This window comes from Halichoeres trimaculatus, unplaced genomic scaffold, assembly GCF_033239565.1.
Source record: "Halichoeres trimaculatus isolate MK-OKI-2021-1 unplaced genomic scaffold, fHalTri1.1 fHalTri1_scaffold_4, whole genome shotgun sequence".
In the NCBI taxonomy this organism is placed as follows: domain Eukaryota; kingdom Metazoa; phylum Chordata; class Actinopteri; order Labriformes; family Labridae; genus Halichoeres; species Halichoeres trimaculatus.
This window is the reverse complement of record NW_027437182.1, coordinates 21,209,699-21,231,764: the sequence shown is the minus strand read 5'-3', so window position 1 is coordinate 21,231,764 and position 22,066 is coordinate 21,209,699. Positions and strand designations below refer to the sequence as shown.

At 41.1% G+C, this 22,066-nt stretch overlaps 2 protein-coding genes across 5 annotated transcripts in view; one reads left to right on the top strand and one right to left on the bottom strand.

Moving 5' to 3' along the window:
• exoc1 (exocyst complex component 1) overlaps positions 1-22,066 on the bottom strand; it is a 272,742-nt gene that overhangs the window by 113,551 nt on the left and 137,125 nt on the right. The gene's annotated exons all lie outside the window — the stretch shown is intronic.
• Positions 1-22,066, top strand: part of kdr (kinase insert domain receptor (a type III receptor tyrosine kinase)) — a 29,761-nt gene that overhangs the window by 3,440 nt on the left and 4,255 nt on the right. For 2 of the 4 annotated variants that reach the window (XM_074668591.1, XM_074668588.1), the window contains exons 5-26: positions 1,559-1,727; positions 2,260-2,399; positions 2,778-2,961; positions 3,953-4,067; positions 5,307-5,473; positions 5,556-5,712; positions 8,180-8,303; positions 8,395-8,506; positions 8,635-8,979; positions 9,280-9,426; positions 9,516-9,647; positions 12,990-13,096; positions 14,930-15,065; positions 15,332-15,436; positions 15,511-15,624; positions 15,892-15,980; positions 16,349-16,511; positions 16,621-16,712; positions 16,807-16,929; positions 19,172-19,283; positions 19,377-19,476; positions 19,559-19,664. In XM_074668591.1, coding sequence (XP_074524692.1) covers positions 1,559-1,727; positions 2,260-2,399; positions 2,778-2,961; positions 3,953-4,067; positions 5,307-5,473; positions 5,556-5,712; positions 8,180-8,303; positions 8,395-8,506; positions 8,635-8,979; positions 9,280-9,426; positions 9,516-9,647; positions 12,990-13,096; positions 14,930-15,065; positions 15,332-15,436; positions 15,511-15,624; positions 15,892-15,980; positions 16,349-16,511; positions 16,621-16,712; positions 16,807-16,929; positions 19,172-19,283; positions 19,377-19,476; positions 19,559-19,664 — 3,039 coding nt within the window. The remainder of the gene's footprint in view (positions 1-1,558; positions 1,728-2,259; positions 2,400-2,777; positions 2,962-3,952; positions 4,068-5,306; positions 5,474-5,555; positions 5,713-8,179; positions 8,304-8,394; positions 8,507-8,634; positions 8,980-9,279; positions 9,427-9,515; positions 9,648-12,989; positions 13,097-14,929; positions 15,066-15,331; positions 15,437-15,510; positions 15,625-15,891; positions 15,981-16,348; positions 16,512-16,620; positions 16,713-16,806; positions 16,930-19,171; positions 19,284-19,376; positions 19,477-19,558; positions 19,665-22,066) is intronic. The other 2 variants (XM_074668590.1, XM_074668589.1) reach the window with 2 other exon arrangements.

Below are 22,066 nucleotides of genomic sequence, written 5' to 3'. Positions count from 1 at the left end.
AATACGGAAAGGAAAGCATAAAAAGTTTTATCCCAACTCAACGTTTTAATGTAGCATTTCTTCAGAATTTGTGCCCGCTCTAGAATCTAATCTGAGATGATTTTAATCAAACATAACTTTAGAGTATGACAGGCATTGTTTTGTAATGTTTCTATCCTGAAGCCAGACTCCTGGGAGCTCCTCAACAATTTTATCTTACACTGAGATATGTTAATGAGGCAGAGCGGTATTATCCATGACACGCAAACTAGTCTGTGAATGTTACCAAAATGAGAGCAAAAACAAAATGGTATTATATTTATTATATATTATAACTATATAAGACTTACACAAGACGGAGATTTAGGCTGGCCCTGAGAGCTGAGCAAAGAGTAATTTAAGGAACACAAATAAAAACTTAAACTGTGAACTGAGAACAAAACAAAACAAACAAAACAAAACAAACGTAATCAATTTGATCACACATTTCATTTGAGGAAATAAAAAAAAACATCTAGTAAAAAAAAAAAAAAAAAAAAAAACTTGAATGGTATCTACCACACAACCAAATATTAAACTCTCAAGAAAATACCACAACTTGACCAAGTACCATCAATACAGGAATATATTAACATTTGAAATGCAACTAAAAACATCAGCATAACCAACAAGTTTGGTGGAGACAAATTCCTCAAACAACCAAACATCAGAACACAACTAAAAATGCCCACAAATCACACAAAAATGTCACAACAAAAACCCAAGAATAGAAAGAAAACATCATTTTCACAAAACAACCAAATTCCACACACAACCTTATACTGCAAATATACAATTTACCAAGACCAAAGACCTCAATTAAACTGTGTACTGTAACCCAACTCAAAAATACAACAAAATACACGCAGACACTCCCAAAAACAGCTCTTATATCAGAACTCAACCAAATAACTCAACTAAGGAACTTTAAAGAAAGACACCATTTCATTTGCCCTTTTTTGTTATCAAATACTCAACAAACAAAATTTAATTAATACAAATTTCAAAACAAAATGAAATGCCAAAACACAACCAAGTTTGAACACAACCACAACCAGATCAAGAAACTAATGTGAAGAGACAACACAACTGAGTTCCATTGCCAAAGATTAAAACTATGCACTACAAAACAGTTTAATCCAAGAAACAAACATACAACAAAACAGAATGTGTAAAACATAAAGCAGTGTCAGAAGCAGGAACCATTACATAATATCAGAGGCTACCAAATACTGCAACACAATCAAAAACCTTATCAACGCCATAACCCCCAAAAGCTAATGGACCACACAACAAAGTATCACAGCACTGCAAATTAAGACGTGTGTGCTCCCAGACTGCAGTATTTTGAGCCCTAAGGATCTCAGACATCCATTCCTGTTATTGATAGCTCCACTTCACACAGCTTTTTTTTCCACCCTATGTTTAAATCAGAGTAATCTTTCCAGTCTTTGAAGCTGGGTAATGACATCTTACAGATGTTTTGCTGCTGTGATTTTCAATTCAGTGTTCAGAACCAGTAAATTTGTGTGTCTGTCAGAAGTATCCAAATAAAGAGCTCCACCCTGACGGGAAGGACTCTGTGTGGGACGCCCGGACAGGGTTCACTGTTCCAAGTCACCTGATCAGCTACGCCGGCGTCGTGTCCTGCCAGACTCAGATTGGAAATGAGACGTTCAAGTCACCTCTCTACATCGTTGCTGTTGTTGGTAAGATGGAGTAGACTCATACCAATGATTCTACAGTAATGATTCAGATGGTTGTAAAATTAATGTTTCTGTATTATTGATTTTTGTGTATGTTATGTAAGTCGTATGTAAGTTGGAGCAGATGCACACAACCAAATGAATGAAGTAAGGCTACGTTTTCACACAAGTACTTTTAGTTCCAAGTCCCCTGAAATCTCTAAAAATTAAAGGTTTCTTATAACAGCTGTTGACTGTGTGCTTAATATGATCACTCCAACAGTCTTTAAAGAGTAATATTCCTTAGAGTAGGACCCAAAGAACATTCTGGAGACTTGGCTCATTAGAAATCCAATGATTTTCCATCACTGGAGAAAGTCCCTTAAATGGGGAAGTAGCTCAAGAGACAAACACTGAATTTGTTCCCAAGGTGTTAGGACGGTAAAAGGGGGTGAAGTCTTGAGGGAGTGAGATAGAGTTAAACAGAGAGAAGTCTGCTGTCTCAGGGGAACAACAGGTCGTGGACTGACTACATGTCTTCCCTCCCTTTCCACAGGGTTCAAGATCTATGACCTCACCATTACCCCCTCACAACTCAGGCTGTCTGTGGGGGAGCGGCTGAACCTCACCTGCATGGCTCACACTGAGCTCAACGTGGGCATCGAGTTCAACTGGACGCACTCTGGTCAGGCTATGGTAGGTCTACTTCTGTTTGTTTTCGTGTCAATAAAGTCATGTGATGGTGTTCAATTAGCATTTAAAAAATAAAAAATAAAACCACAAATGCTGCATCTCATTACACTCAAATCCTGTTTATTTCTTTAGCTCTGCACCAGGTCAGAGGGCAAATCTGTTACTTTATATCTTGTAACACCTAGATGCCATTCCCTTGAATCCAACTTCATTTCTGTAATATTACAGCCTTATTTTTTGTAAAAAGTGACTTTATTTTCATCATTACTCTTCTTTTCCTATCATATGATTCAAGCACTCCAAAAAAGTCCAAATTGAGACCTGTCTTTTCTTAGTGGTGTCCGTAATACCAATCAATCTCTGATGTTTCTCTCACGTTAGACCTCAGTGAACGGTTCAAGGCCGACCCACACCACACCCCACAAGAAGAAGCTGTGGAACTCTCTGGAGCTTTCTAACACTCTCATAGTAGAAAATGTGACAGTGAATCACACAGGGAGATACACTTGCACAGCCTCCAGTGGACAGATGGAGAAAAGTGCATCAGCAACGCTGACAGTCTACGGTATGTGCAATCAAAGCCTCATGTAGTCAAAGACAGCTGATGTGTAACTCAGAGCAAAGATTCATTAGCTCAAAGGGCACAAAGATTTCATTAGAAGTCATTTTTTTTATACAAAAATAGTTAAATTTTTTTTAGAGGTAGGGTCTGCAGGAATTTTCATTACTTGTTAGTAAACATAACATTCAGACTGGACTTGTCCTCCTCGGATCAGTGCCAGGGTCAGTGTACACCCACTGTCTGCGACTGTGACTACGTGAACATACTCACTAGCCCAGCAACCACCTGCAGCACCGCGTTTCTACATGGGAGAGGCTCAAGGGCCATGCAGCAGACTCGGCATGTTAGCACAAGCTAATCATCGGTATTTGGCACATACCTGCTGAGGAAGAAAGATATCTCACATCACTCTTTGTCCTATTCTGCTCTCCAAGTGCCCAAAAGCGAGTGAAATTCGAGCCAAGCTACTTTGTTTGTCTCTTTCCCCCTTAGTGCTACATCCACTATCGTAGCTACTCACGATAGCTTCTTCCACTGGCTTATCAACATGCAAAGTCACTTGCCCACTGAGTGCTCTGTGATTGGCTGAGGTAACCACGCTTACTCTCCCCACAGAAATGTCCTAAAACAACCAAAACCTCAACATACAGACAGAGGAGAGGTTTGGAGGCAGACACAGACACTGACACGAATGTATAGAGGCCCAAAAGTGATATTTTAGCAGGATTAGTCCTGTAAAAGTTGACATTAAACTTTTCAGGAAAATCCTGTAGACTCTACCTTTAAGGAACTGTGTTTTCTGAAAGTTCTTTAAAAAATGATGCAAAATTAGCTCAAGAACAGTTACATATATAACCTTTAATTTCCAGTGTTGTGCAAAAGTCTTTAATAGTCTTAATTATCATTCATAGCACCTTCAGTTTTATTTGAGCTGAGCAAGAAATGTTTGGTCAGCTGTGTTTAACATAGTCCATTGATACTCTTCTGTTTTCAGAGAAGCCTTTCATTGATATTAAAGAGCCATGGACGAAGGTGTGGGAGGTAAATGTAGGAGATCCTACTACTATCCCTGTCAGGTACTTGGCCTACCCAGAGCCCAGCTATAAATGGTGAGTTGTACAAATAAAAGATTTCCATGTCTGTTTTGTGGTGCTGCTGTTAAACATGCCCTGGAACCCGTCTTAATATTTGTTCAGGGAAGCACCTATACCGATCCTGGTATTGGGTGTTGGTGCCTGCGTGATCACTATCGTTGGGAAGAGGCTGATCCATGGTGCCGTTCCAGGCAGACAGCTCCACGCCTTTTTTTTGTTAACTGGCACTCTTGGCTACTTGATTTGAAATGTTACCTCTGACGCACTTTCTTTGTTTTTTTTTGCTGCACTACCAGTCTACAGGGTATAGTTTAACATTTAACTTGTGTACATTCTGAAACATTGTTTTGCTGGTAAACATATTAAAATTTTATAGTTAAAATAAATATTAACTTCACTAATTCTATTTAGTCATTTTTTGCCTTTTACCCAAAACATTACCAGTCTTAGCCCACAGTAGGGCATGCAGGTTATTATTGAACACTGGTATCTGTATTGGTCGATGCCCAACGCCCAGGTATCCGTTTCAGAACCAGAAAAGTTGGATCCGTGCATCCTTTAAGCCAGAACACATGCTAAGGTTCCATGCTGGTTTTGCTCTCCTTTTCCTTTCTTTCACGTTTGCCCTTCAATAAGAGCGTGGTTTGCATCCTCTAAAAATTTTCTTTGGGTTAGCAAAATAACGCCTCATTGTCACTGTGCTTCTAAACCCTGCCTGTCAGTTAAACTTCCCTGCTTTCCTTTGTAGCAGGCCCTTACAAAAGAAAAATATATTGCAGCATATTGGAAAATATCATGTCATATATTTGGTAATATATTCCCATATATGAGATTTAGTATTTATATTTTCCAATATATTGCAATATATAGAAAGTGTCAATAATTTGTATATTTTGCAATATATTGCAATATATTTCATGCATATATAATATATTGTATATGTGCCCTCAATATATTATTCCATGTATATCATGATATATCATTAATATATTACAATACATTTCAAAAAATATATCGGTACAAATATTTTTCTTTCGTGAGTGGGGGCTGTGAAGTTACAATCTGAGCCTCTTGGTGACAGAAACAAGAACTGTTTGTTGACCTACTTCAACTTGGTGCATTGCTGTGAAGGCATTTCATGCAACGCTCTCAAGCAAATAACTTCTTCACCTTTTAGTCATTTGGATGCTTTGACATGTGAAAGTTGGGTCTAATCTGCTGACTTTGTAACACCCCTCCATGTTTGGCACCCAGGTTAAAAAATGGCCTCCCTCTGAGGGACGACTACAGAATCAGACAGAGGAGCGATGCCCTCATCATCCGCGTGGTCACAGAAATGGATGCTGGGAATTATACAATCGTCCTGACCAACAAGAAAACCAAAGAGGATCAGAGACGGTCCTTTCAGCTGCTCGTCAATGGCACGTTCATCCTTTTTCTTTTTCAATGCAGCGCTGATTTACAGATAGCGATGATAACAGTAGTGTTGTTCTTTTCCTGCAGTTCCTCCTCGTATCATTGAGAAAGAGGTGGCGATGGACACTGACGTGTACCCGTACGGCAGCAGCCCAACATTAAGGTGCACAGCTCGTGGATTCCCCACCCCGGCACACTTCCAGTGGCAGTGGATGTCTCAAGAGGACTGCCCAGTGGCCTTCCTGTGAGTCGCCTCTCTTTCTTTTGGAGTGTTTACGCAGTGCTCAGCGGCTCCCATCCGTCATTGTCAACAGGTTGTTGATTTAAAAGGGGAAAAACTGCTTTTGTGGTGTTAACAAAACAAAAGACGAGACAATGAGAGTGAACTCTGATCTGATGCAGTTCGGGGGATATGATTCAGACTCTGAATTATATCAACTTTAACAGAGACGTCAGTTATACCGTTTACTTTTCTGTAACACCAAAGACCTCGTCTACATCTGTCTCTGTGGTCACATGTCGCACTTCAAGATATGTGGGGACCTTAAAAGTGTTGGTGGAAAGGAGCTGGCGTGTTTGAGTTTCTGCTTCGACCATCAGCAGGTTTCTTATCTCCTACCCGCACATCTGAGCTCTTCCTCAGTCTGTGTGCCGTTTCCTGTTGTTCCTGTTGTGCTCTGTCAGAAAAAAACGAGTGCCTTCCTGCCTCTTCTTGTATACTCTCTGTCCCCGTTATCTTGTCAGACAAATTCTACAAAAATCTTTGCAAACCTTCCTGTGTTTTTTAATTTGGATTGAAGGTTTTATCTTTTCTCAAATGAAAACAAATTGCGTAACAAGGCGGAGACAAAAAGATCCCACAAAGGAACAAAAACATGGCTGGAACAGTGAAAGTTATGGTTCTCCATTTTTGGGTCATTTGTAGCTATTTATATGTGCTGGGAGAGTTAGAGAGTTACGTCTGCAGAAATGAGAAGTGCATCATGGAAAACTTGTGGGAAAATGTCATTCAGGGGCTCTGTATCAGCAAAATGTGCCAGTGTTAATAAGTACTGTTTAATTTTATTTACATTCTGAAAAAGGAATAAAAGACTGCAAGGCAAAAACAAAAAACAAAAAAAACAAGGTTAAAGACAAAGTACTTTGATTAGGGCTGGGCGATTATGGCAAAAATCTAAATCATGATTAATTGAACCTTCTACCTTGATTTCAGTTAATGCACAGATATCTCACTCTCAGTTTATTCAGTAAATATTTGTAAATTTTGAAACAGGTCACTGAAATGAACAATTGCAGGTTTTTCCAAACAACTGACACGGAAGTTGCTCATGTTGTGATGTTGGATCAGTGTTTGAGTTTCATGCTTCTGTTCCCAGACATGCCGAGTCCTGCTGAATCGAACAGCAGTCCGATAGCAATGGCATCATGTCAGTCGGGCTATGCTCAGTCCATTCTTGGTCTGAATAAGCTGTTTACATGCATCTTAATAGTCCGATCTTGGTCTGACTAAACTCATAGTCTGAGTTCTAAATTTGTAATCAGCAGTCTTCACGCTTTGTGACACCTGGCTGTCTGTCATGTAAGAACACGAGCAGTGGTGTATTTTAAGGTGATTGTTTAATTAGTAGTGAGAATTATAAGGGAGGGGGGACGAAATAATTGACAAATCTGTTTTACGTCAGTTACAAGCTCTTAATGTTGATTTTGCTTATTTTATGATTTACCAGCCAGTCCTAGCTTTGATTCAGACAAAATAACACAATTTTTGAATAGCTTCACATGCTTAAACACATTCATTTCCCAGCAATAAAAAAACAGAAAACTGATTCATAACTTGTTGCTATCGTCACCTGCCCCAGAGACTACTGTTGAAAATGAGCTGACTTGGCCAAACCGGCATTTTCATGGAAGTATTTATTAATGTCCATTGTCTGTGTATATTGAACTGATAAAATGAACTAAACTAAATTAAACTAAACTTAACTAAACTAAACTAAACTAAACTAAACTAAACTAAACTAAACTAAACTAAACTAAACTACTTTTTACATTCACGAGTTGGAAGGGAAAGAGATTCATTTTCATCGCTATTTCCACGTTTATATTCATTGGTCAGCACAAGCAACTGAGTTCTCCCTGCTCCCGCTCAGTCTGGAAGAAATTTATTTTTAATTTCATCCTAATTGGTTTCGTTTTGTGTGTATTGTGTTATACAAGATGCTTGTGATAAATTCTGTTGTCAGAAAAATGCCCCTTGGGCAGCAAAAAGTTTTTCTGCAACTTTTGTTTAACAAACCTGAAAGTGTTTTACAGGTTTTATATTATATTATATTATATTATATTATATTATATTATATTATATTATATTATATTATATTATATTATATTATATTATATATTTTTTTGTGTATGGTTTTAGTAAAAATGGTACAGAAAGTTATGCATCAGCCAGTCTAATATACCTAAAATAATTCTTAAAAAAGCCCAAAGGGTAATTTGTATGGTTAAAATGGCAATGAAAAAACAAAAAACAAAAAAAACAAAAAACAAATGCTGAGCATGCAATTGATTACTTGATTGATCCCCAGAATAATTGATATCATAGTTGTTTACCAGAATAACTGGTTAGAGCAGCCCTGCTGAGCATAAAACCAAACTAAAGCTAAGACATATGTGTTTGTTATGCATTAAAAATGATTGTTTACATCCAGCAGGTCGGGGCTGGCTATGCCTGACAAACATATAGCTTCATGTAAAGGCTGGAGAGATATCAGCAACAGCACCGGTCACCAACCTGCAGAATGGATCACGACTGACTCTGATCCTCACCAAAGGGTTTGTCATTCATCCCCGTTTGGACTAAATATGCATGTTATATGTAACTACATTGAACGTGCTGACTGACAAATTCAACTTATCCGTGCAGAAAATCATTGGCTCTCTGAAGATCCAGAAAGTCGAGGTTCACGCTCTCTACAGATGCAGAACTGCCAACAAAGTCGGAGAGGATTCACGCATCATCCAATTCCATGTGACACGTGAGCACCTTTTAGTCTGCCAGTAAAACAATATGATCTACGTTTGTCACCTCGCTCATACTTAGTTTGTTGTTCTTTTGGTATTCAACACTCACCTTTCTTTCTGTGTATTGGTCTGTTTACTGCAGGCGGCTTGGAGGTGAGCGTGTCTCCATCCAACGAGCCTTTAGAGGAGGACGATGTGGTTCTGCGGTGTAAAGCAGACAGGTTGCTCTACCAGAACCTCACCTGGTTTCGTGTGACAAACGTCTCAGAGTCAGAGTCTGTCCCATCAGTGCAGCCGTGTCGCTCCCTGACTCTGCAGCAGAGGCCTCTGCAGCACGCCGTGCTGACCATGCAGCAGGGAATGAATATGACCCTGGAGCTGAAACTGCTCAATGCATCACGCCAAGATGAGGGCCTGTACGCCTGTCAGATGGAGAACATCAAGACTCGGGAGAGAACGTGCCTGCTGCGCCATCTTACTCTAAAAGGTAACAAAAGTTGGCATGACCTCATTTGTCCATGAAAATCCTCAATAGTGTTGGCTCAGAGGGACTATTTCACCGCTCGACGAGAAATCAAAAATATTAAACGTTTAGTATTTATTATTCCTCATTGGGTGGACACTGACAGAATTTCTTCAAGAACCACTGAAAGGAGCAGACTGGATGTTAAAATTATGAGCATGAAATCATTTTTAAACTACACTGGACTCAGGGCTCAGAGCCAAGAGGGAAACTGAACAAAAAAAAAGTTATTTAATAGCTAATGTTGTCTTATTCTGTCGGCAGGTCTTGAGGCAGCAAACATCCTCAATAACCTAACTGATCAAAAAGTAAATGTGAGCGCCACCATCTCTCTGCACTGCGATGCTGCTGGGATGCCAAAGCCAACCGTGTTGTGGACCAAAAACAACCAAACAGTGGTGGAAGGCTCAGGTGAGACATGCACGTCTTTTCAATGAATGCTGACTCACTCAGCTTACATAAATATTTGAGGAACAAACCTGAACACTGTTTGTTTTCAGGTGTGATTCTGAGCCAGAACAACCACATCCTGACGATTCAGCGTGTGAAGAAGGAGGACAGTGGCATGTACACCTGCACCGCCTGTAACAGTCGAGGCTGTGACACCTCACAGGCCATGCTGACTACTGAAGGTCAGTCCGTCTGTCTGAGCTGGGCCCAGTTAGTGCTGATTTATTACAGCCCTGACATCACTGAGCCTTTCCTGTTTGCTGATAGAGGAGAAGGATTACAAGAAATAGACCCTGAATACACTGACTGACGGTCATTCAGTCCTGTTGTCTGATTTTTTATCTTTTGTGGTCATTCTGTGTCTCTTTCTTTTGTTTTTGCCTATTTGGGGCATCTTAAGTCTAGACTTATTGTTTGTCTTCTCTAACCATTCTATGGTATGGGTTATTTTTTGTTGTTTTCATTTCCTTTTGGGTTATTTGGAGTCTTTTTGAAGTTGTTTTAAGTCTCTCTTAGTAACTTAGGATTTCTTGAAAGTTTAACAAATTGTTTACATTTTTTTTTTTTATTGTTTGCCTTAAATATTGGTCATTTATTGTGTCAAAGCAGCCTCCCTCCACTAGTTGGAGCTATAGCTTTATAATAGAATATAAAAGAATGCAATCTACTTTATTAATCCCCGAAGGGAAATTCAGAGTCACGGCAGCAATTAAAGAAAAATAAATTACAAGAATATATAAATAGAATAATATAATCAGTGTTACTTTGACAAAAATGTCTATCAGAGTCGACAGCTTGGCCGTGACTCTCCAGTCAGCATCCATCTCCACAAGGTCCAGGACTGAGCTGGACTTCTTCACCAGTCCGTTCAGTCTTGCTCTCCTGTTTCCTGTCTGCAGCAGGTGAAATCCTTCCAATGTGTCGTTTGTGTCCAGTGTTAGCTCTGTTAGCCATGTCTGTGGATAGCATGATGTTACTCTGCCTACTGATGCTGGATTAGCTTAGCTAGCATGTCAATTTTATTGGAGATAGATCTTGCAATACCCCAAATGATCCAGTGAATGTAGATAACATAATTTGTAGGCTGAGTTTGATTAAACTAATGCTCAACCAGAGCACTGAGTGAATGAGGACAAAGCTAGTAGGATGCTGGGGCTTGCTCTGCTATGTTAATGTTAGCCACACATTGTTTACTTGTGTCCCCAAATTTGACATACAGTGTGGTGAGTTTTGACCGTAGCTAAGTCTTTTCCAACCAAAGGTCAGTTGGAACTTGTTAGTTGCTTATAAACCTCCTTAGTTTTATATTTCTGGTGCTTTTTTGTGCTTCATTTTCATCGTGAATAGCCATGCAGTCATTGTCCTTTGTAGCTGTTTTCTATAACAAAGCCTATTTTTGGCTTAGAAGTGTTTAGTAGGGTTTACTGATGTTGGAGCAGATGCATTTACAATGTTGGTTGATTTTTTGCCTTTGTTCTGTATTTTCACCTTTTTCAAAGGGTGTTGGATTCATAATGTTAAGAGTTTTTGCCTTGGCCTTCACCTTTTAATAATTCCGATAATATCCCAGCAACCCTGTATTTACATCTGGCTTCAAGGTTTCAGCCTCTCTCATCCCTCTTCTGACACTTTTTGATATCAAAGATGTAGAATAAGAATAACTCCACTTCCCCGTGACAGGAAGTTGGCCCGGTTAGTACACATCCTTGTGGGAGTTTCTAAATCTAAAACAATGAGGAGTCTGCAGGACAAAGGGAGAGGCCAGTCCAGCGTCAGCTCCAGCCTGTCCTCCCCTGTCCGGCCTTCTCTGTCCTGAACACAGACAGACGCAGGGAGACACAAACAAGAGCTAGAACCAGTAGCCTACGTGACCCAGTCCCCGCCAGCAGAATCCAAACCCAGTCAGACCAGGTCCAGGTCAGGGGCCAGAACCACTAACAAAGAGGGGGGAGGAGGTAGAACAGCCAACAGTAAAATCTGTGGTCATGGGGGAGATTTTCAGAGAAACATACAGGAGGGAGAGAAGAGTCTCTTTTTGTGGCATAATATTTGGATTTCCTACTTTGTAAAAACCAGGGGAATTCATTGTCCCATGATTTATACAGGTTCCTTAAGAATGAAGGTGACTTATAGAGACAGAACAAAAACAAACCACTGGAGTTAAACACAGAGATCTGAAAGTTGAAGCTTTATTCAAGGTACCATCTGAAGGAGGATCCAGTTTTCATGTAGATCACTCTTAACTGTGGGAGAAGGTCTGATCTGCCCAGGAATAGAAGTGTTTACACCATAGACTGTATAAAACATGGACGTAGTCTCCGTGACGTTACCCGCCTGGCCCTGAAATGAAGCCAATCTGTGGATGCAGCCACACTGGGTTTGACACCATATTGGATTTGAGAGCGCCCATCAGTTACGTGAGCTGAGCTATGCCTCTGATTGGACAATCAAACAATTCTAATAACTTGTAAACCGCCGAGTTAGAGAAAATATTCACCCGCTGACCAATGTGTGCTGATAGCAAAATCAACATTTCAGACCCAAGCTGTCTTTTGAACTATGCCTTTTTATACAATACAAGTTAGTTTTTTGGCTTGGTGTGCGTATGACTTCCAGTCTTTCTGCAGCCAGCCCCAGGCCGATTCTCGATGAACAGCAACTTTTAGCAATTATGCATAGGCTTCATTTTTCCAAACCAGATGTTGCCCCTTAGTTTACACTTACATCAGATAAGCCCAGTTTCCACCAAGCGGTTCATTTTGGTTTGTCTTGGTACGGCACACGTTTTGTGGCGTTACCACTGACTAATCCCAGGACAGATCTCAAAATAACTGAGATGGACTGTCCCACTTTTTGGCACCCTTCTGTTGGGTTACTAGACAAACTGATCCCAGAAGGTGGAGCTACAACACTGTGGTCCGTTCATTGGAAAAAAAGAATGGTCACTTACTGGCGGCACAGAATTATTTGCAATTTCTGGATTAGTTTCTCCTTCCATACTGAAAATATACCGCACTAAGGCCAGCGTTATTCTACACATTACTGTGACATCAGTTGGCAGATCCATCCTGACTTTGTGTGATTGACAAATGTCAGCCTTTTTCATTTCAACTTGAGGGCAGTGAATGAGTGAGTAAAAGATGTTTTACGCATGAGCAAGAGACTTAACATTACAGCTTGTACTTGATCACGAGAAGACTCTGGTTGACCTTTTCCAGGTTCTTCTGGGGGCCCTTCATTCGTGCAGACTCCTGAAGATTTGTTATGACGAGATAAAAACTCAGTTTGCTTACAGTCCTGAATCCAACAGTCTTCCTTCCTCCAACCCAAACACAGGCGCACACTTACACAAACGTCCTCACCAAACACAATGACGAACCTGTCTGAACCTTATGCAACGCTGCCAAGGCACACCACCCAGATTTCTATCCACATTCCTTCATGATTGTTCCATGTTTTTGGGCAAATGCTCCCAAGTTTTAGCAAGGGATGCTTTAAAGTGAGGGTGTTTGTGTTTATTGTAGGTGCTGAAGAAAAGACAAATGTGGAGTTGATTGTTCCCATCGGGTCGGTGGTCATCGCCATGTTTTTCTGGTTGCTGATCGTCTTCGTCATCCGTGGAAGAAAGAGGGTAAGAACTTCCTCATCCTCTCTTTGGCACACTTTTCCTTCCTTGGGTTTCCCCTTCGTTTGTACTCAGAGGATCCGAAAAATTTAACAGCTAAGCCACACACACACACACACACACACACACACACACACACACACACACACACACACACACACACACACACACACACACACACGCACACACAAACATGGTGGGTTTGTAAGACTGATTAGAGGTGACTGGTCTGGCTCTCGGTAGCTGCTCTCCTTTGTGTCACCGAACAACAGACCTACTCTCTGCTTCCACAAGTCACGTAGACCAGCAGCATTGATTGGGCCCCTTTTTACCAGAGGGGAACCAGATTCATGGAAACACGGCTGTACAACAGAGACAGTGACACATAAAATCAGCGATGGATGAAGCACTGAAATCATAACAGATAATGACTTTGGTAGATGTGAAAAACAGCTACTCCTATACTTTTAGAGAATCTGATCAGAGAGGGAACATGTTTTAGTAAATTTTACCTCGTGATTCTGAGTTGCACAAAAGAATGGAGTAGGAGAATTAAAATTGGTCGTCATTTTAAGAATAATGAGCTCGGTGCCGTTATAGAAGATACGTTGCATGCTCCATATGGCTAGCCCTGATGTCAGTCCTCAATTTTACCCTGTTTGCTGCTGTGTCCACTGCCCTGTCTTCTCTTGATAAAGACACTAAAAGACAGAAAAAAATGTAACTTTGTTTTTTATGTCCTTTATTTTTGCCATATCTAAGCTTTGATTATTCTTTGTTCTGGTTGAGTGGTTATATGCCAGTTTAACCACACACAGCTTTTAAACAACATTGTAAATCTTCATCAACTAATGATGGGTGTGTTTTTTTTTATTGTTACTGTAAATACAAATTTAAATGACTCAAAACTGAGAATGGCAGAAATTCAAAATCATGAATTATGGATCCTGACCATAGACTGTAAAAAAATGGACGTCCGCTTGCTCGGCTCGAAGTGAGGTCTCCACAAAAAAACTGCTCCCCCTGGTGGCTGGCTGCAGTATATGTTAAAAAATCCGGCTCTTTAGTCATTTCAGATGGGCTGCGGTCAAACTCTAAAAAATTAATACTCCTCCAAGAAATATTTCTCCTGTCCGACTTTTGTGGTGATTTGGAGATATCATTTGGCAGTCTTGTATTCAAGTCCTCTTTTTTCAGAGAAAAAGGCTTTGCGTAATGTTTAACGATGATTGACAGCTGCCGTTCTCGTGTATTTTTTTTCGGGGATTGAAAAATATGTTGGGAGGTAGAGTCAAGAAGTGATGAGACTCTGGAAAGAAATAAAATAATAATTATTTTTGTCACCCAGCTCCACTCAGATTCTCCCAGAATCCCTTATCGTCCCTACTGCGCAGACTCTGGCTGCAAACTGCTACAATGGCTGTGCCTGTGCGGGGGTATTTTGGCTTCAAAACTGTACAATGATAAATGGCGGAGCCACGCTGTCCACTCTATGTACAGCCTATGACCCTGACATACAGACCACTGTTTCCTAGTTAATTAAGTATTTCTAGCAATTTTTTTGGCATTTATTTATTTAAACACTCACATAATAAAAAAGAACATACTAACCAGAAAAAAAACAACTGCAAAGCAGTTAAGGCAATAAATAAACATGTGAGTGAGTGTGGTAGGAACCATAACCAGAGAATCAGACCCAGAAAAAAAACTAAAATAATACAAAACCTGCAAAACACTGTAAATATCTGCATTTATTAATACCAAGTACTTTAAAAGGCACCATTCTTCCCTTTTGAATATGTCTCTGTTAACTTGCCTCTATCTTTCAAACTGTTTCAGCCCAACGGTGGAGATCTGAAGACAGGCTACCTATCCATGATTCTGGACTCAGAGGACATGCCCATGGATGAGCAGTGTGAGAGGCTGACATACGATGCCAACAAATGGGAGTTTCCTAGGGACAGACTGAAGCTAGGTGAGACATAAAACTGTGTGGAGCAGAGATAAGTGTGTTCTCAAAATTTTGTCTTTAACTTTTTTAAACAGCTGATATATTGAGCCCTCTTAAAGGGAAAAGATTGATATTTACAATTCCTTGCTCTTAATCTTACGGCTGCAGGCTGAAGCAATCCAAAAAAGTTTTCATTTCAGCTTAGATATGTTTAAAACAAGGGGCCCAGACCATGTTATCATTGGATTCAGTGAGGTACCAGGTTTGAACAACTTTTTCTTTCATTGAAGGTGACCCACTGGGTCGGGGAGCATTCGGTCAGGTGGTTGAAGCAGCAGCCTTTGGAATTGAAAAAGCCACGATATGCACCACTGTTGCAGTGAAAATGTTGAAAGGTGAGTGTTTGTCCTTCATTTCTGTCCAAATACACACAATGACACATCACTTTGAAAGTCTCTGTGTGTCGCAGAGGGCGCTACATCTAGCGAGTACCGGGCCCTGATGTCAGAGCTGAAGATCCTCATTCACATTGGACATCACCTGAATGTGGTCAACCTGCTGGGTGCCTGCACGAAGCCCGGGGGTGAGTGCCTTTGTCCCATTTTGTGGTCAGATCATGCAGAGATCCTGAGTAATCTTTCTCTTTATGATACGACTTCACAAGCACTGCGAGACCTAATTACAAACCAAGTAATGGCTGGTTATTTGCTCTAGCTTGTATTTATTTACCTTTCTCTTTAATACACCTCACACTTCCCTCATTAAGTCAGACTGCAAATGTCCTCGGTTAAACTGTGTTGTAAAGTTACGACTTCCTTTGATCCTACTCCTCTCTCCCCTCTGTCTGCAGGACCACTGATGGTCATTGTGGAGTACTGTAAACATGGAAACCTCTCCAGTTACCTGAAGAGCAAACGTGGAGAATATAGCCCCTACAAGGTATGTGATGTATTACCCTCAAGCAACCAATTAGAGTGCTGCACACAGTCACATCACTGACCATGGACTTCTACGCCCCACGTTTAAATGTCAAACTTTACAGCAGAAAGAAACATGTTTACAGCTCGTACCAAACAGCTTAGGCCTCTGTTCATGCAACTGTACTATGGTCAAGTTTTTACACATCTCTTTTCGACATGTTTTGGCAATTTTAAGTCCTAAAAGGGAGCATGGCTTCATGGAGTGACAGGTGGATGCTGCTAGCAGTCTGCTCGCTGGCTCATTAGTTTATTACCTTTGACTGTGTTTGTGGAGTTGTTTCTATGATACTTACTTTCCCACCTTGTTTCCTCTGTTAACCTTCACAGAGGAAGCGGGTAGACAGTCAGAGGTGGATGTCAGCAGAGGAGGATGTTACTGAGGGAGATCTGGGTTTGGGGAAGATCGCTCAGCTGGACATCTGCACTGGAACAGCCGTCTGCTCCTTAGCTGGAGACACTGCATCAGGCAGCAACACGGTCTCTGGCAAAGGTAAGAAAGATGACTACAGATAAAAGTTTCACACTCTTACCTTTTCGTAGACAGGTGATGTTGTTTATGATTTGGATTTTTGTTTTTGAAATGTGTCATGTTACCACAGAGAGCTCTGACTATGACCATCTTACCATGGAGGACCTGATCAGCTACAGCTTCCAGGTGGCCAAAGGCATGGAGTTTCTGTCCTCCCGGAAGGTGAAACTAAAGTTATTTATAAATCTTTTATCAAACATGTGCTGTAGACATCCAAACTTGAATATGGTTTCCTCTGTTTCTGTCTGCCCTGCAGTGCATCCACAGAGATCTAGCAGCCAGAAACATCCTGCTCTCAGAGAACAATGTGGTGAAGATCTGTGACTTTGGCCTTGCCAGAGATGTCTACAAGGATCCAGACTATGTCCGCAAGGGAGATGTGAGTCCATTGATCACACACATTATTGATGCTTAATTAATCTGATCTCTGAGGATCCTCCAAGATTGAAACCTCTCATCAGTAGCAATGAGTCAACAATGTGGATGAAGGTCCATGTTTTTGGTCTATAAAATCTTAGTCGTAATAGTTGGGCAGATTTGCTCAGGTTTTAAGGTTGCCTGACAAACTATAACAGGATTATTATATTGTTATATATTATATTGTTGTTGGATAATTATGATCAATATGATTAAAGCGGATGATGACATGCTAAAGTTTACTTAAAAAAGATTTACAACCTCTTTAAATGTAAATGACCCCTATGCACACTCAAAACAAGACTACATTAATGTTAAAATCCACAGGTCCTTAATCAGGTATTCAGCTCTGATAAAGTTGTGTGTAACATTGTGCTCTTTTCATATGAAAATATGCAGTCTATTAAGACATAGTAATAAAAATAGTAGTTTGTTAATGCTTATAATAAAATGGTAAAGGGGATTAATTGAACTGATAAAAACTCATTAAGAGACACTGTCTGCTTAAATATTTATTAACAATTGTAATTAGAAAATCATTTATTTTTCCATGAGAATGACAATGAAGGAGAGGTAAATTAAATTCCCTCAGAGCTTTCATCATCAGAGTCATCTTTTTGCTTGTCTCTCTGCTCCATGTTTGAGATAAAATTCAACCCACCAAAGTGGCCAGTGGGAGCGGTGGTGTTACCAGCCACTGCTGAAATCCACCAGCATTTGGCCGGTTGGGCAGTGTTAATGTCCTGGTTGAAACCATATGAGTTGGGCCAGTGCTAATTGCTAACACGATAGCTGGAAACAAGTGACAGACAAAACTTTCCACAACTTACCAGAAAATCTGACCTCCTCACTCACTTCTCAAAGCAAGCTCCTTTTTATTCCCCCTAAAAAAACAAAAGAGTCACCAAGTGCAGGAAAATTGCTCACAGATACAATCAATCTGTCCAATGTTGGACAGATTGATGGTTGGCTCTGGTGTACATCAATACAGTTATACTGACTGGCTATCATGGCGTGAATAATTTGCTGGAGTTCTAATTTTTCAACACATGAATAAAGTGAATAGAGCAGTTATTTCTGCAATTTGAGTGTATAATTCTCTTAATTCAAGCTGCTCCACAAGAACTTGCATCAACTTTATTTTTACATTGACTTTGCTAGGTAGGTGTTACACTGATGCCATCTTTATTTAAAGGTATTGGGACTTGTGAAGGATTCTGATACAAGCAGCAAATATTTTAAAACATCTAATGTTGAGTAAGACAATGCTGAAGTGCTAAAATCTGTTGTTTCTTGAGGGGCTGCTTGAGGCTGGCTCTGGATCTACCAGATGTCACATACACACCAAGCCAAAAAAAGCCATTTTCAAAGCAGAAATAAACCTATTTACAGCCTGGTTAAAAAAAAAACGTCTCCTGTCTGAATTGCTACTTTTACTATCAGCACACACTGTATGAGGGTTGAATTTTTTTTTGCTAACTTGGCCGTTCAGAGGATGTTGAGATATCCCTATAGCTGTTCATGAAGCCCTTCCTACTTCCAATATGGCCGGGATAGCCCATGCGATTCATTTTCCTTTGCAGAAACAGACGGGTGACGTTGGGGAAACTACGTCCATGTTTTATACAGTCCATGGTTTTTTATAAATATATATATATATATATATATATATATATATATATATATATATATATATATATATATATATATATATATATATATATATAACTCAGATGATTATCAATAGTTTATTCATTAAAATTATGAATACATAAATTATGATTTATCTGTAGTTGGTGTGGACAGAAAATAAGTCAGATTCCTGCACATTAGTCTCGTCTGATACACTGAAACTGAGACTCAGCAGAGACAGAGACTCCACAGTCAAAACAGTATGCTGGTTTTCATCAGAGAAAGAGACGGAGTGAACCCTCAACCTCAACCTGATGGGGCTTGGCTTTCAGACATATCTGGAAACACAAACATCTGCAAATCAGTACAAATGTTTCTGCAGTTACACTTGAGGAACGAGATGAAGATAAGTCTCGCTTTTGGTCTTGACCCAACTTAACAACAAGGATTGTTTCAAGGGGCAGGGCATCCAGTTATTACAAAAATGCAAAGCTGCTTCAGTATAAAAATGCTAACAGATGATCAGCTAACTTTCTCAGAGCTCTGAAAGAAGTGTTGTCGCATCCCCACAGGCTCGGCTCCCTTTGAAGTGGATGGCCCCAGAGACCATTTTTGATCGGGTGTACACTACACAGAGTGACGTTTGGTCCTTCGGGGTCCTTCTCTGGGAGATCTTCTCTCTTGGTAACCCTCGCAGTAGACAGCACACATAACTCAAACCACATTATAAACACTGTTAACTTGCTTGATCCCCTTTTTCCCCTCTGTCTCCTGCAGGAGCTTCTCCGTATCCTGGTGTTTGCATTGATGAGTCCTTCTGCAGGAGGCTGAAGGAGGGAACACGAATGAGACCGCCGGAATACGCCACTTCAGAGATGTGAGAGGAACTGATGAACTGTTCATCACAGCGGTGTTAGTCACACATGTCTCACCTGGATCCTCTCCACCTGTGTTCACAGATATCAGACCATGTTAGACTGCTGGCTGGATCGTCCCACAGACAGGCCGACGTTTGCAGAGCTGGTGGAGCATCTGGGCGACTTGCTGCAGGCCAGCGCTCAGCAGGTCTGTTAGGGTCTCAGGAAATCACCTTGGTGTGAATCTCACTTCAAACTTTAGATTTTTTAAGGTTTAAAAAGCAGATAATATTCAAAGTATCAGATACATTCAATGTAAATTTAAAGGTAGGGGCATGAAAAGTCAAGGAGGAATAAATCTCAGAGGAAGCAGCTGCAGCAGAGTAAGAAATCATTCATCTGACTGTGATCAAAGGCACACAGCTTTCCTCAGTGATATCTCAGAGTCCCTGCCTCTCACTGCGCTATTGTCAAAGCCATTCCCTGTTTACCCTGAACATTAGCAGTAGAAATTTCAAACTAACTGACTGAGCTCTGCCAAGTCTTTCTGGGAAATGTAGGAAGTAGAAAGAACAGGCGTGCAAACAGATCAAGCTGATTACATCACAAGGACAAGAATAGAAAGTGCTGTAATACATTTCAAATCACCTTTAGTGAAAAATACAAATACAAACTGAAATAATGCTCTTAAGTCAAAGTTCAAGCTTCTTGAACTTGGCTAGAGTATACTCAGCTACAAGTTTTCGAGGGGCTCAGCATTAACTGGAGATAGATCAGAGTTTGTTGGAGTGAAACAAAAATCAGTCTGTCACTGCATAAGAGCATTGTGAATGTGCACTGGAGTGTAAAATGGTGTCATCAGTACAAAGATGACATTGACAACTTTTTAACTTGTCCCAAATTTCATTAATGTACAGAGAAAATTACAGAGAATAGGGAGGTGGTTCAGGGATTGATCCCTGGGGTACTCCCTTGCTGAGTCTGATAAAAGACGAGGATTATTTGAACAAATGATCAAATAATGCATGTTGGACTTGAAAGAAGCATTTCCTGGATGCACTGGGATGCATCTTCATTGATGAATCTTATGGTCATTGGGTGTTTCAGGTCTTGCAACATCAAACACCCTCTCCTAGATTACCCAACATGTGTTGATTACCCAACTTGCGGCCCAGTATCAGCCCATGGATCTGCCCTTCAGAGCCACAACCCCCTTGTGGCTTTCTATGCAGCTTCACTTGCGAATCAGATGGCCCTCTTGTTGGCTCACACCCAAACTGCCTTGGACTTTGCTGAGGGAGGGTCCTGCAAAGCCTCTACAGCCAACTCCTATTAGCTCATAAGCTGTCCTCCCGCCTTTGCTCTCCAACACCAGTTCCTGATACTCCACAGATTTACTTTTGTTGGCTTCCGCTCTTCCCAGGGCACTATCAGTTCCAGCATGATCAGGAGGCCTCTGAAATGATAATCATGTCTGACTGGAGAGATGTTAATGCATGTGCTGAGGGAACCTCAGCTGTTTTCCCAGGTCAACATGCAGCTGCCAATGAGGGGCTGTGCAGAGGAGGCCTATCGTCTGAGGACATGCCTGGGGTTTCTCTCCAGTTTTGATGACGGGAACTGCCTTCCTCAGAGCATGATGGTGTTTTCTGGTGCTGATGGCTGAGGCTATGCTCTCAGCATTTGCTTTAAGAACCTGGTCATGGTGCCAGCAGTAGCGACCATTAGTCAGGGCCTTTGGGCAGCTGTGGAGATGTTTTAAGGAGCCTCTTGCAGAACGAAGGTGGCAGGAAAGTGTCCCACTCTTTCCCACACATGGAGGTTTGCTGGGCTCGGGAGAGCTGTAGACTGCCTGGACGAGGAACTGGACACGGTGCCTGCATGATGTTTGCCCTCCCACCTTATCCATGCTCCCTGCTGCCGGCGTTCCACTGCCCTGCTCACTGGCTCCTCCTCCACACCTGCACAAACCTCTTCCTGGAGTAGATGGTGCCTCTCCTTGCCCTGGGCCTCACTGACTTGGGTCAGATTGCAGTTCCATAGAGTGAGAACCATAATTTGTTCATCACCTTCCCCCTCTTCAGCACCATGGACCTTGACTTAGAGGCCTTGAAACTCATTCTGGCCCATGTGATGAGGCGCTCCAATCCTTGCACCTGCTTCCTGGCACCAATGTTGTTGTGACTGGAAGATTGTCCATGCAGGCTCTTATGGGGGCTGTCAAACACCTCATCTGGATAGGGGGCCTCTGCATTCCTCCTCAGCAGCCTTGACCACCATGTTCATCGCCAGTGCAAACAGGGTAACAGAGATGGTACAACCTGTTGCTATTCCTTTCCCAATGCGATGCCAATCTGATTGTTACTGATCCAGAAGTGAAACTGGACCTAATATTGTTGTAATAATCCAGGATTGGCTCCTGAATCTTGCTGAGAACATGGTGGCATGGTGGAGGTGTAGCATCAGCTCAACTGGAAGGATGGACCCATAGGCATTAGCCAGGTCCAACCAGCACAGCTAGGTTGCCTTTGTTCTCAGTGGCCACTGTGTGTCTACACCTGTGTGCTCTGGACAATCGGGAGCTCCAGGAATCCCACCCTTCCATACTGA